Here is a 14,779-nt window from a genome sequence, read left to right on the forward strand (position 1 = left end):
CTATGCGCTCATAGAGGGCGGGACAGGCTCCAATATGGTCTCTGAGACCCAATGTGTCTAATTCACCTGACAGTAAAACACTAGGGAATACTGAACCAGTCTGGCTGCTTGCTGAACTAACTGAGCGTTGTCTATAGTCCATAATCAACATCCCAGTCAGAACAAGATATGCTGGGGCTGGAGCAGGCGACGGGCCCTTATCACTCATTTTAATTCTTTGTAATTAATTTCTAGAATGCCCCAAGGTAAGCGCTTTTCATTAGAGCGCTCTCTTCCTTTGGGTTTCCTATAGAGGACATCTCTCTGTTCCTTTGAAGCATAAAGAGGAACGGTTTACAAAGAGCTTTCTGATACCTCATCCTGGACCATTACAAACAGCCACAGCTGGGCACTCTTTCTTAAAAAAAAAAGAATAATTAGTCACCTGCATACTCATTGGTCTGTCTTTATGGGCTCGCAGCTTTGACTTAATTGGTTTCCTCTCCGAATCCATCCAAAAGTCCCACGTCAATAGAGGTATGTTCACAGAAGGGCTCTATCATTTTATGGTGCCAACGCCAGATAAAACAGAGGTGCTTAAAGACCATCAGCTGGTGTAACATAAAGCTCATTATTAAGGGCAAAACCCCGTGTTTATGCAACATCACACACAGCTACATTTAAATTGGCCAGCGGGGGCCCAGGAAATGCGGATGCAGGACACTGGGAGGAGCCGCTGTCCACCTGAGCTTCCTTGCTTTAGAATACCTGGTGTTGCATTATTGTCCTTCTGCAATAAAGTGCCATAATCTGTCACATGAAGAAGAACAAAAGCGAACGGACAAGAAAACCAAGTTCTGGCTGTCTCAATGGAACATGAGTTCCTGTTCCTGGCATCCTCTATTAGGTGCTTATTCTACAAGGGGCATGCAAAGTGCAAGGAAGCTTCCAGGAGCTCTGTACCAAGCAAGCACGCTTGGTGCTGGTGAAGTCTCGGGGGGGGGGGGGTTATAAGGAGTGCTGAGTTTGGGGGATCCATCTTCCAGAGGCCAGGTTTCTCACCACAATTTCTGTCTCTAGTGGGAGGCACATACCCAGTTCACTGGAAAACAGTTGATCAACAGGAAGGAAGACTGAGTTTCCTGGTAGGATACTTGCACAAGAGAATTCTAAGCCAATCTGGCCCCAGGTCATGCTAAGATACGAGCAACACTTACCCTTCATGGAACACTTACTGGGTGCCAGGCATTATGCTACACCCTTTACAAACACTGAGTATTGCACAAACACACACCCCATTGTTAAATCTCCTTGTTCCGCTTTCTTTTCTTCCCAGCACTAACCACTGTCTGATGATCTTATGTATTTTATTTTCTTACTGTATGTCTCCCCAGCTAGAATATTAGCTCTATGAGAATGGAAACCTGTCTTTCTTATTCCTTGGTGTGTCCACAGCTCCTGGAACATTAAGCACTATGTAGCAAGTCCCCAGTTTTGTGTGGATGAATAAATGATAAAACCTGACAACAATTCTATGTGAGGTATGATTGCTCCCATTTTCCAGATGAGGAAGTGGAGGCCTGGAGAGAAAACTGACTTGCTCAAGGCCATAAAACAACCACTGGCAGAGCTAGACTAAAACTCTGGGTCTAACAATTTCCAAAGTTGGACCTCTTGGACTATATTTCTCTATACCACTTGACATTGGCAAGGCTGGAGCTGGCCTTTCCTGGAGTGCCAATCTTTCCAGCTCCCAGCTCCGTGCCTTCACATTGGTGCCCTCATGATTTGTTATGGAAATCAGCAAAGCACTATCAGCCAGCCTTCCTCTTTCTTTAGCCAGCCTTCCTCTTTCGGAGAGCTGGTCTACCAGCTCACCTCTGGCTACCTGATCCAAGTGTGTTCTGCTAGTTTTGTTGATTGACTCTTACTAATCCTTAAATTCTCAGGGAACCCCTTCTTTCTCCTGGTCCTCCTTCCCAAAATCCACTCTTTTAATGCCCAGAAAAGGAGCAGGCAATCCTCTAGGGCAGGAAGGAAAGCTGTACTTCTCTTAGCGGGCTCTTTTTAAACTTGAGGCCCCACGTTGTCTGGGTCTTTCCCTATAACTGGTCCTTATTCCTCATAGACTGACACCCTGAGAGCCCAGGGCAATCTACCACCCATGAAAAGCTTTTCCCAGGGTGATTTGTGGAGATATGAGTCCTCCCTTCCCCATGTGCCTCCTCTCTCCTCATTAACCTTTCAGAACTATAATTATCAAGGAAATGGAGGGTGCCTGGTAAGTTTCCCTTCTCATGCCTCTCTTCTAGCTTGGACTGGGGGTTTGTGTCTACCCAAGAACTCCGAGAAATTCTTGGGCACAGTTCAAAGAGATGGCAGGTGGTGTTTGATCATGAGACCCCCACCCTATCACAGAAAACCCCCCAACCTCCCAACCCCATGGGAGGGCTAAGCTGCTTGCAAGCCAAGGTGGCAACAAATCTTTCAAGAGGCTGTTTGAAAATGCTTTATGGCACATAGGGTTACAAGGCTCTAGCTGAACAAATGGAAAAATTAGTCTACCTTAAAATATCCAAGGCAAGTAATTTCCTATCACCTTGTTTCTTAAATGTACTTAACATCTAGAATCTGGGCTTCCCAAAATATGGATAAGGGTCATCAGTTAAAATGGCAACTTGGAGATAAAAATCTTCTGCTTTAACAGTCGCTCATAAAATGATGCCATCGGCTCTTCTGTTTGGAATTGGGGGGAGGGTAGTCAGGAGTCCAACAACAGCAGTTACTAAGTGTTCTTGAATTTCACAGGCTTGAGGCAGCCTCTGAGCAGGGCTTTTACCCTGAGTCCAGCAAGGCTCAGCCTCAGACACTCTGCTCTCTCCACCAAGGGCTTCCCAAGGTCTCATACCTGGGGTTGGCTTTGGTTTTGCTTTTTCTTGGATGAAAGTTTGCTTTTCTAACTCCTTTCTCCAAATTTCGAAACTACTTCTCGGCCCGTGAATGGAGTTCCTGATGACGACCGCACCTTGTTTTCCCAGTCTGCTTCTTTTTTTGTATTCTTTGCCCTTTTTGTTCTCCTCTTCCTCTTTCTTGAACCTTTTTGCTCTTCTTTTCCTTCTCTTCATTCACTCAGTTTATTCATTCACTCATTTATTCCATTCCATTCCTTCAAGAAAGATTTATTAAGTAATGTTTATGTACCAGGAACTAAGAGTGCTAATTCCTAGCAATAAAGTAGTACACCAGTCAGGAATTCTGCCCACAAAGAGCTTACTCTTGGGGACGAGGGTGCCATATAAGTTTAAGCAGAGCGAAAGACCAGAGCACTGTGGGCATGCACAGGACCTGCCCCTAAGAGTTGAAGAGGCTACATTTGACCTAAGACCTGAAAGATGAGCAGGAGTTGGAGAGGGAAGGAAAGGCGAGGAGTGTCCCAGACAGAGCTAACAGCAGGTGCAAAGGCCCTGAGGCACAAGGCAGTATAGCTCAGCAAAGGGGCTGAAATTAGTGCTGCTGTGCTGAAGCATGAGGTGACTAGTGGCAAGAGACGTGGCTGGAGAAATCAGTAAGGGGCCAGATACTGGAGGGCCTAGCCCACCATGGCAAGTATGTTGAACTGGATTTGGAAGGTGATAGAAAGGTTGGAGTAGCGAGAGACATAATGAATAAAAAAAAAAAAAAAAAATGAAGGGTTAACCCATTCTTCACCAAACACCAAGGAACAGGGGCCTCTGAGTTTCCCAAGATGCCTGGTGTCATTATCAAATGAGTAATCTGGCCCTAATGTTGACGGCCGGGGGTGGGGGTTGGGGGAGGGTGGCTATGACTCACAGGGATCTGAAAATAAATCAGCCCTGTAACTATAGATGCAAATGAGAATAAATGGATTCTCTGGGGCTCACTGCAGTTCGTTTTTTTGAAGAGGAGAGGCTGGATACTGAGATACGGGGTCTGCTGAACATTGTAACATCTTCCCCGTACCTTTTGGCGGGCGAATTACTTCACAGACCATGAATATGAGTCACTAAATTCTAAACCTTGGGCAAGAAAACAAAGTTTGATAAATGTGTCCAGCTACTGGAATAAAGACCCAGAGCACAAACAAATCAAGTTCAGACTGTGCCAACACACAAGGAGCCCCAGACCTGTGCTTAGTGTGACACGCGCATACACATACACACACTCAGTCCTGCACACACTCACACATGCATACACACTCACTCACATACACACATGCCCTCCCTTTCTTTCCTTGAAATATCAGTTGCAAAGGTCGAGTCCTAATAAACCCCATGTCTAAAAGGTGACAAAATTAAAAGCGACCAAAAGATGAGGTAGAAGTATATTTCGGAAAGTTAGGGAGGGGTAGCTCATTTAAGAGGAAGAAAAAAAGACATAAGCAAAGAAAAATCAGTCAATCAAGAACCATGAATCCAAAAATCATATCTTCTTCAAAATGTTCTAACATTCTGTGGATTTATTATATCTCCAAAATTACTGTAGTATTTTGTGAGTTTAAAGGAAACTACTACACACATCTCATTGTATTCTTCATTGTATTCTCTAGAAAACCTTGAGGAAGTGACTAAGAAGGTCTGGCCTTTAATTATGGACCGAACACCTAGGTTACAGAATTTAAATCCTTGTAATGGTGCATAAAACCACACCAGACGCCTGATTAGCTTGTCCAGTGTTAATTAGAACCGTTCTTAGGCATTCTGTCCTACCCCCTACTTCATGACCCAGAATAGTCAAAGTCAAGCCTAATTTTTCAAATATATGTTAAATGCAAGAGGTTTAAAAAAAATGTAAAGGCAGATTAAGTGGAGAAGAAGCTATGTAGGAAGACCTTCCAGTTGGTCCTTAGACTGAGCCTCAAATCAGCAGTAGCAGAAAATCCTTTCTGATCTTTTGTTATGGATAACCCAGACTCTGGTGTGCATTTTTTTACGAGCCAGCAGCTTTCAAAATGGCGCCTTCCAATAACCGACAACTCCCAGAAACAGTGAACGCCATCAACATTCGTCAAGAAAATTTGGTAACATTTCAAAGACGTTTCCCAAGAAAGGACCTCCTCCCTGCCATGGAGTTTTCTTGAGTCAAACTCCAATGGCCATCTCTGTCGGGAAAGCTGCCTCTGGCAAGGAGTTGAAAATGAATCTATTGTGGCAAAACAGAAAATTTTGGGGGGGTGGGGGGACAGAATTAAACTTCGATAGTTTTTCTTCCTTTTCTCAACTGTACTTGTATTCATAGCTTCCGCTGGGAGAGAGAGAGCACACATTTAGTTTGGAGTTTATGAGTTCATATTTTATAATTAACGTTGCCAACAGGGGAGTTTGATTAATACCACGCAGTGGATTTTGAGCAATGTTCCATACAAATTGCCAAATTTAGCAATAAAATAAATTGGTTATGTGAACATAATTAGTAGGATGACTACTTAAAATTCAAAACTGAATGTGAATAATTTCAAATCATCTGAGCCACAGATCCATTATTTGTAGAGAAGGGGGAAAGTATAGCATTTTGGGTTTTATTTTGCCCTCAACCGCAATGTTATTCACCACCAAGCTGAACATAATGAAACTTCCACGATGGGTTGTGGCAATATTTTAGCGCAACCCAGGAACACGCACATAGGCGTGCGCACACACACAAAGGGAATGTCATAAAGATAAGAAATGCTAAACTGTGAATTTTCACTGCAAATGTAAAAATCTATAACAAATTTTTCAGCAAATGCGGCATTACATTTTTCTGATGTGCTATCCATAAACCTCTAAGCACACAATTACACAACAGAGCTTTTTCCCTTTAAATAGTCGCAGTACCTTATTGTCGCCCTGGACTTCTGCAAGCCTTTGCTGAAGTTCTTTAATTTCTTCTCCCAGATGTTTATTTCGGTCCTGAGAATCTCTCAGTAGTTGTGCAAGATTAGCCTGGAAATGTCAACACATTATGGAATACAATCAGAAACGCAGGAGTGGATAAACGTGGGGCTTTGTTCGGCTTACCGAGGCTGGCGTCCAGGCCGAGCGGAGCCACGCAAAGCCCATTAGATAAATGCATACACGAGCGCAGCAAGTGTGCAAATCACACCACGACAACTGCACGGAGGGGAGCAGTGTTGGCTGTGAACCTCAGCATGGGGATGTTCTTTGTTTCCAGGAGGGCTCACGGACAAGTAATGGAGGAATCAGTCATATTCGACTTTTTGCAAAAAAATGTTAAGAGCTCCGCAGTGAAAATCTTGCAAGTGGATATAAGAGTTCAATTCTAAAATTTGAGCCAACAGTACAGGAAAAAGCTTCATTTCCTTGTTTAAACAGTTTTCTTCCCTTTCAAATAGAACTGGTTTAGTGAGCTTTTCTTTGCTACCTCAAAGCCCATTATATTGATCACAAGATGAGGCAGCCAGAGAAGGAACGAGGAATGAGCAACCACTTCAGAAATCGGGGTCCAGAGGTAATCCAACAGTCTCCTGGGTCCCTCAGTACCAGGACCATTCACCTGCCGGTCCTGGCTTCATGACGTCATCCGTTCCGTAGGGTAGGACTCCTGCTCAGACCCAGATCCCTCTGACCCGTGTGGACCAGCCTCCCCCTCTCAAGCCAGCTGCCCCTCATCGCATCACTGCCCCCCGTTCCCAGAGCACGTGAGCACCTCTTACCATGTTCCCACCCCTTTCCCAGGTGCCCTGAGCCTGGAAATGCAGCCACGTGGCTGCTTGTCATCCAGCACTGTCTGTATTTTGGTAGCTGCAACTTGCTCTGGTTCGCGCCTTGCTTCCTGCATTCATATCTAACCTCAGCAAGAAGACCGCGAGCTACGGAAAGGCAGAGATTCCGTTCTCTCCTTCCTCAGCACCCGTGTCTGTTGCTTCAAGAAGGGCTCGTGTTCCAGCAAATGTTTTAAAGACTCATGAGAATAAATGAATGAAAGAAGGAGGGAGAGAAATAAGCAAGCAATGAGAATATGGCCTTTGGGGAATCATTCAGAAATAGTTGTACAGGGGATTTTTAAGATCATGTTGAAGATTCCCTTCATGTTATAGCTGAAGAAACCCAAATCCAGAGGCATTAGGGGACTGGTATAAGTGCAGTGGTCAAAACTCCAAAGACCTCAAGGCTAATAGTTTTGGGGGCACTCCTGGCTGGCTCAGTGGGTACATTTGACTCTTGATCTCAGGGTCATGGGTTCAAGCCCCACATTGGGTGTGGAGCCTACCTGAAAAAAAATAATTTTTTAAATGCTAATATTTTGGGGAATACTCAATTATGTCAGGTACTAAAAAAAGAACGAAGGTGAAAGAATAAAGAAGTTCAGCCTTGGCTTGGCTCCTCCCTGACCGGCACTCTATCTCATCTCCCACGTCCCATCCGTTGGGGTATCAGGTTGTCTCTACCCTCAGGTTCCTCCCTACTCCAGGTCAGCTCCCCCCAGGTTTACTGCCTCGTTGTTCCCCAAGCATACCAGGTATGCTCCCATCCCAGTGCATTGTTCTATGCTCTCTCATGGGAATGCTCTCCCTCCAGAATACCTCCTGGCTCCCTCCCCCTCTCACCTTCTTCAGGCCTTTGTGCAAAAGCCACAGTCTCAACAGGGCCCACCTGGACCACTCGAGCTAACACGGCAACCTGCTCTCCTCCACCCTAATCTTCCAAGCCCCTTTCTCTACATTATTTTTTTCTTTTGTAGCCCATGCCACCTTTTAAAATACCATGTAATTTATTTCATGGCCTACTACTTACTACTTATTTCCTGCCTCACTCTCCCTACAGAAATAGAAGTGCCATGAAGGGCAAGGAACTTTGTTCTCTCTATGGATCTACCCCAAGCATCTAGTAGACGCTCCGTAACTATTTTCTAAATGAGAGACAATAGGCTGAGTCTGGAGGTTGTGGTCTCAGCCTAGGGAAGAATATGGAATAGTAACAATAGGTACCAACACCAAAGCCAGTGCTGGGTACAGAGTCTTGACTCATCCCCACTGGCTGGATTTAACCAAGCCCTGTATTACTCAACAATGTGATCCCATTTGCAACCTCATATGTGCACAATTCATATTTTAGAATAGTTGTACTCTGATTTTCTCAGATTTCCATTCTTATCAGATAAAATTTGGTGAAGGATGTGGCAAATTAATTCCCATCTTACACTTACAAAAGCAAAAAAACCCAAGAGACACTGTGACCCACTGACTATTTTCAGAAATTTTTGGAAATCAGATCAACTAAGCTGAATCCCAGCTCTGCCACTTACAGGCTGGGTGACCGTGGGTGAATTCCGCAACCTCCCGAGTTTCCCCATTCATAAATGTCGCTCACCACACGTACCTCCTGTGGTGATGGGATGCCTAAACTGAATAACACTGGACACATCCCACAGTGCTTGGTATACAGTAGGTGACAGTTAAAGGGTCGGTTAGCTCCTCTTGATTGTGTCCTTCCAGTGGCCCCAACTCAGCCAGTCAGTGAACAGTTGGGTAGACGCGGCTGAATGCCTCCTTGGACACAACTGGCTCTTCTGGGATCCTGCCCCTTCACTGTTTCTTATTTATCCATTTGCTTTACAACAAAGATTTATTGAGCACCTACCATGTGCTAGGCACTGTTTTTAGAGTCTGGATACAGCAGTGAGCAATACAGACAAAACACCTTGCCCTTGTAACTCACATCTGAATAGATGATATTACATTAGTTACTTTATGCTGCTATAAAATAGAGAATGACCCAGTGCTTGGATGATGAGTACTATGGAGAAAAATAAAGTGGGCAAAGGGAACAGAATGTGCCCGAGGAAAGGACCACGTTTAAACCAAGACTTAAAAAAGCAGAGAGAGCCGGCGTGAGCCCTGTGCATGGGAGGGGGGTAACGTTCCAGCTAGGGGAAAAGGCACCTTGCTCCCTCTCTTATCAAATCACACGATTTACATTTTGGAGAGCAGTTCAAGGCCACAAGAGCAGGCCGACCTCAGGGACCGCAGTGCAGTGATGATTCAACCCCTGTCTTCCCTTTCCTGGTTCCTCCCCTCCAACTGCAGCTCTCCTTCCTCAGCCCATGGCAGCACAAGTGGGCTGCCTCTGCCTTCCCGCCACGGAACCCCGGACCATTTCCCAGACATTAGCTCAGCAAGCATAATCGCTCCCTCACAGACCGGAGAGACCGGCCCCAAAGAGGGGAGGGGAAGCAGTATCTCAGCACCCCCTCTGCAGGAGACACAGCAAAATTCACCTTCACGGGACCTGCCTCTTCCTAACCAGCGGAAGGAGCGCTCAGAAACAAATGCTTCTGAGAGTGACAGGGAAGGGGATCAAGAGGACACTTACCATGACGAGCAATGAGTAATGCATAGTTGTGGAATCACACCTGAGCCTAATATAACACTGCATGTGAACTATACCAGAATTAAATTAAAATAAAATTTAAAAAAGAGTACCAGTGGAAACTTAATAAAAGACACCCCAAAAAGTATCTGCAATACCCTTAATCTTTCCTTTTTTTAAAATACATTTTATTTATTTATTTGAAAGAAAGAGTGAGCAACAGAGAGAACACAAACAGGGGAGAGAAAGAGGGAGATGCAGGCTCCCTGCTGAGTTGGGAGTCCAACGTGGGGCTCGATCCCAGGACCCTGGGATCATGAGCTGAGCCGAAGGCAGATGCTTAACCGACTGAGCCACCCGGGCCCCAATCTTTCCTCTTTGAACCAACAGTGGCTTGAGCCCCTCAGGTAGCGGGAAGACCGTGATGTCCACTCGCCAGCCTCAAGCAGTTGGTGAACGAGTACAACTCGATCTGTCAGTGGGGAAGGGCTGGTTCTCTACCTCCAACCCGGCACGGAGCAGAACTTTTGTAAAATACAATGAAAATCAATTACTAGAAAAATGAACTTGGGCGCCTGGGTGGCTCAGTCAGTCAAGCGTCCGCCTTTGGCTCGGGTCATGATCTCAGGGTTGTGGAATCAAGTCCCACGTTGGGCTCCCTGCTCAGCAAGGAGTCTGCTCCTTCTCACTCTCCTCTGTGTTCTGTCTCTTTCTTTCTCAGTAAATAAATAAAATCTTTAAAAAGATGAATTTAAAGTGACATCAGGATAAAACCCCCAAGTGTTTGGTACATTCAACAGACATAAAATCATGCTGTCAAACTGCCATAGAAGTTTCCAAACACTTCCTCAGTTTCTATGTTTATCATGGACCAGAAGCAAGCAGCCTACCTCCCGGCATGGTCCTTGGGCCTCACTTTGAAAAGCACCGAGCTCCTCGACAGAGCTCCCAGGTATTTGGCTATTAGCGCAGGGCAGGCATCCGGTATACACATCAAAGGTTCCAGTGCGATGCGAAGCAGAGGACAGGGCTGCTTCAGGAAACAACATTTACTACGGAGCCAGCGATGGGACTGCCAACCATTATCTACCCTGCAGCCGGCTGAAAAGAATTCTACCAAAATAAAGCCAGGCATTTCTATAGTAGCCGCAGAATGCGGTCAATTAGGAGCACAGAGCCTCCATGCTGGGTTCTAGTAAATCTACCCCGGTTTTGAAACTGACCCTCCCGGTAGGGTAGGGTGGGGGAGGCACCCCGCTTCAAAGCTGGGGACTATAATTTCACATTTCCCAGGCTGGGTTACTTGTCAACACACATTTCTTTTCTATTCAGTCTTTTCAGTCCTTCCGCCTCCTCAACTCCAAAACAATAACTTTGGGAACTGGAAAATGACTGCTCTGATAGGGTACCTAATTCCTTGACATATACCTTAAGGAGGAAAAAAAAAGAAAAAGAAAAGAAAAGAAAAGCAGTCCATTTGAAAGCACTCAAAATAGAGGAGAAAAGTTCACACGATTCTTTTGACCAAAAATAACACCCGTGACTCACACGCGCTCCCTCTAACAATCCATCAAGCGAACACGTGGCGCCTGCTTATAATTTATCAGCTATGCACAGCGTTTTGTCTCCATGTTATTGAGAAGGACTCTGTGACCATCGGTGGGCAATAGCGGCACTATGTACAGGAAATGTCAAAGAAAAAGTGGCATACCGCCTAAAGCTGGGAAGGCTTTCACAGGGAAGGAAAACCAAACTGAGAGATCATTTCGTCTAAATCTCTGGGGCAGGAGGTAGCATAAATAGCAAACCGTAAAAAGGTTTAAAAAGAAGCCTCTTTTAAATATTCAGATCTAGCCGGGGCCAACGTGAAAGGTTGACATTTTAGCTTTGGTAACAGGGGAATGAATACAGTGGCATATATCGTAGGACCCGTATACCAAAGTGACTCTTTCTAGCTGGAAGTTGACTAACATTGTGATGGGGGAAGAGAGGCGAGCGAGATTGGATGAGAATGTAGCTGGGACACCCGAGGCGGAAAGGATTCAGACACACCTTCATCAAGGAACAATTCAACCCCCAATTACCAGCGATGTCTGCACAAGCGTGCTGCCAAGGCCAGCCCTTGGTGTGGGCGCCGTGACGCTCATGGCAATTCTCTCTGCACAGAGACGAAGGACACAAATCCTGACAGTTATTGTGAAAGCAGAGATCTGGAAGGTGAAAGAGCAATGTGGATCTCACCCCAACCTTTCCGCCTTTTGGGGGGCAGACATTCTCACTAAGGCAGATAGTCACGTGGGCCAAGGGAGCTATTCATCCAGCTTTCTTCGAGTCCCACTGCATCCTAGACTCTAGCTCTTGCCTCTACCACTGGGTTTCGATTCCTCTATGAGAGCCATAAAATATGTCGGAACAGTTTACATTCTAGATGCAGTACACTTTTAATACACTTATAAGAAGTGATGGCAGGGAGATTTAAAAAATAAACGATATATCACATTCGGCAATGACAACCACTGTTAAGGACTCTTGTTTTCAATGATCAAGTAATCAACATTGGCTCACAAGGAGGGGATTTCACGACCCTAGTTAGAGGAAACCACCCTGAATCCTTCAGATGGGGAGAAAAGGATCCACTATATACCATTTTTCTCCCAGAAGTAAGAAAAGTAAAGATGGATATGAAGGGGATCAGAATATGTGACTCCAAAATATTCCACTTTGCCATAAGGACATTTTGAGCCGAAGGCAATTGAGAATCAACAGATAACAGAGTTCCCTTACCTCCTCCCTTTTTCTGCCTAAAAGCAGGGCATAAATTTCCCATTGTGAAGGTGACCTGCCTCTTCCATACCAGGAAGAAGAAAGCAACCCATCACCAGAGAGCCACTCCGGGCACCCCAAGTAGTCTGCATAAACAAACCTTACTAAAATAGCCCTTAGCTCCCATTAATTTCCTTGTACATTTCCTAGTCACTTTCCCATAGCTGATTATCCCTTGAAGCCCAAACCCCTTTTCTTTTATTAAAATGGAATATAAGCCCCCGTGCCAACCACTTCTTTGAGTTTCCCTTCTTCTGTGAACTCCCATACACATAAAATAGCCATAAAATTGTACACTTTTCCTTCTGTCTTTTGTTAGTTAAATTTGCAGGCCCCCATGTAATGAACCTAAGAGTACAGGGTGAAGAAAACACAAAATAAAAGAAAGCGATGAAAAGTTCAAGATTAACCCTTCATCCCTGCACTAGCCCAGACACTGGGAAGAGCAGAAAAAGGGGCGGGCCACATGTTTCCACCTGAGTCCTTAAATAATTCAGACCCGCGACCAGGGGCCGGGGGCAACACTCCAGGGACAATCCCTCATGTCATCCTGAACCTCTATAATTTATTAGATACATATCATTGCAGTAACTAAGCCACAGAAAAGTTAGTCTACATCACAATGTAAAAATGATGTAGGCCAGAAAGTCCTGTAACTTACTTCTCAATTTGCTGACATATCAAAAGTGCGAATCAAAAGTGGGAAGGAAAAAAAAGTAAGAGAGAGAGAGACAGGTAAAACCTTGATGTACGCACTTCCTGAAGAAGAGTAAGGAAAAGAGACGGTGAGGGGGAAGAGACCGAGATCAGACTTAGAAACTATGCTGCTGGACAAGGTGTTAAAAAGTTGGATGCTGTGCTGAGACGCCTGGGTAGCTCAGTGGGTTAAGCATCTGCCTTTAGCTCAGGTCATGATCCCAGGGTCCTGGCCTGGGTTCGAGCGGGGAGTCTGCCTCTCCCTCTTCCTCTGCCCCTCCCACCTCTCATGCTCTCTCTCTCTCTCTCTCTCTCTCTCTCTCTTGCACTCACACTCTCTATCGTGTGCGCTCTCCCTCTCTCTCAAATAAATAAATAAAATCTTAAAAAAAAAAAAGATGCTGTAGACTCCTTAAAGAAGTACCTCAATAGGGCATAGTACTAGATTAAGCAAGAATATGTTTTTAAAAATGTTTGATGAAACATCAAGTATCCTAGAGCAGTGTGATTGACAGCAAATTTAATTACAATTTCAACTCCACTGCTTTGGTCTATGGCGACTCCTGTGTTAATAGTAATAGACGAGACTTGCTTTGCTGAGCAAGGGCCCCCTATTCATAGCAAGTGCCACAGTGACAGTTTTCTTATTTACACAGAAACCACCACCCAGAGCTCATTCCATGTTTTTTTTTTTTTTTTTTTTTTTGGCTGTGCAAGGAGCCCTCAGCAGCCTGCTCCCACCTCATAACCTCAAAACACAGGCTTGGAAGGAAAGCATTTCCAGGCCCACAGGCAAACGCTTGTCCTCAGGTTTTGGGAGGTTGCTGTTGACACGGATGTTTGCTTCATCTTGGCCATTACGTTTCTGCACCTGCCTCCTCTCAAGTTCTCTAGATTCCTCGAGCCTAAACATCCTCACCTATAAATTGGGGGGCGCTCCCGCCTTGCTCGCAAACTCCCTGCAAGGATCCACAGAGCTGATAGCAAGAGGCTCTAATGCTCAGAATGAAGTTACAGTTACTAGGACCTGGGAGGGGCTCCCACAAGCTGCACCTGATCTCTTCCCAGTTTCCCTGGTGGATCGGGAAAGTCGTACAGTTCGGAGTCATGAAACGAAACATCTCAAAGCACTTGAGATCTCTGAAGGAAACTTTAGGTTGTGAGCCTCAAACCCAGGATGCATGTACAAAGTTGCTCTGATTCGCAGTCAACGGGGAATGAAAGTAAGATTGACTAAGAAGACTTTTCTACCGAAGTAAAAGGCTCCCCCCCCATCCCACAAAGGGCCACTCTACACTCTGATTTCTCCAGGCTCGGCATTCTGGCACATGTCACCATTGAAATAAGCTGTCACTCTTTAAGGGAAGAAAGCAAAGACTCCCTCTTAAACCAGCAGGAATACCTCCCGTGGTACGTCGGCTTGAAATCAAAACGGGAGAAGACAAAGATGCATTTGATTGTTTATTCAAGGAGGAGTCTGAATGGGGAGAATGTGCTGCTGTTACCCCAAGAGTCCCATCTTCTAAGAACATGAACCCAAGATAATTTGAATTCCCTTCGCTTCCTTTGGAGGAACTGCTTGTTTAATGAAAGAAAAATACTGAAAGGGTTGTCTGAGATCTTCTGGCGATCTCTCACTGCGGCGAAGAGGTGTATGCTTCTGCCTAGAGTATCAAGAAGATGTTTTCATTTCAATATCCCAGGAGAAGTGATTAGTGCATCGCTGTTGTCACAATTTCTTCACAGCTTCCTTAACGGATGATTTGCCATTGGAAATTGAGTTGTTTTAAAAGGGATTCTAAGTTCTAAAAGAAAGCCTCGACAACTATATTTCTAGAACTACCAACATGAAAGTTCTGGTCTGTCCTCTGAGGAGGAGACAAAAGAGGCAGGAAGATATTTATGACCAGACCCTTGGTTGCCATGGGAAAGAACACTGGCTTCACCAGGTA

At 45.1% G+C, this 14,779-nt stretch overlaps 1 protein-coding gene across 1 annotated transcript in view; it reads right to left on the reverse strand.

The window, feature by feature from the left end:
* CCDC149 (coiled-coil domain containing 149) overlaps nt 1-14,779 on the reverse strand; it is a 101,646-nt gene that overhangs the window by 44,485 nt on the left and 42,382 nt on the right. The window contains exon 4 of the mRNA XM_048211873.2: nt 5,814-5,921. Within this exon, the coding sequence (XP_048067830.2) occupies nt 5,814-5,921 (108 nt within the window). The remainder of the gene's footprint in view (nt 1-5,813; nt 5,922-14,779) is intronic.

This window comes from Ursus arctos, unplaced genomic scaffold, assembly GCF_023065955.2.
Source record: "Ursus arctos isolate Adak ecotype North America unplaced genomic scaffold, UrsArc2.0 scaffold_9, whole genome shotgun sequence".
NCBI classification, from domain to species: Eukaryota; Metazoa; Chordata; class Mammalia; order Carnivora; family Ursidae; genus Ursus; species Ursus arctos.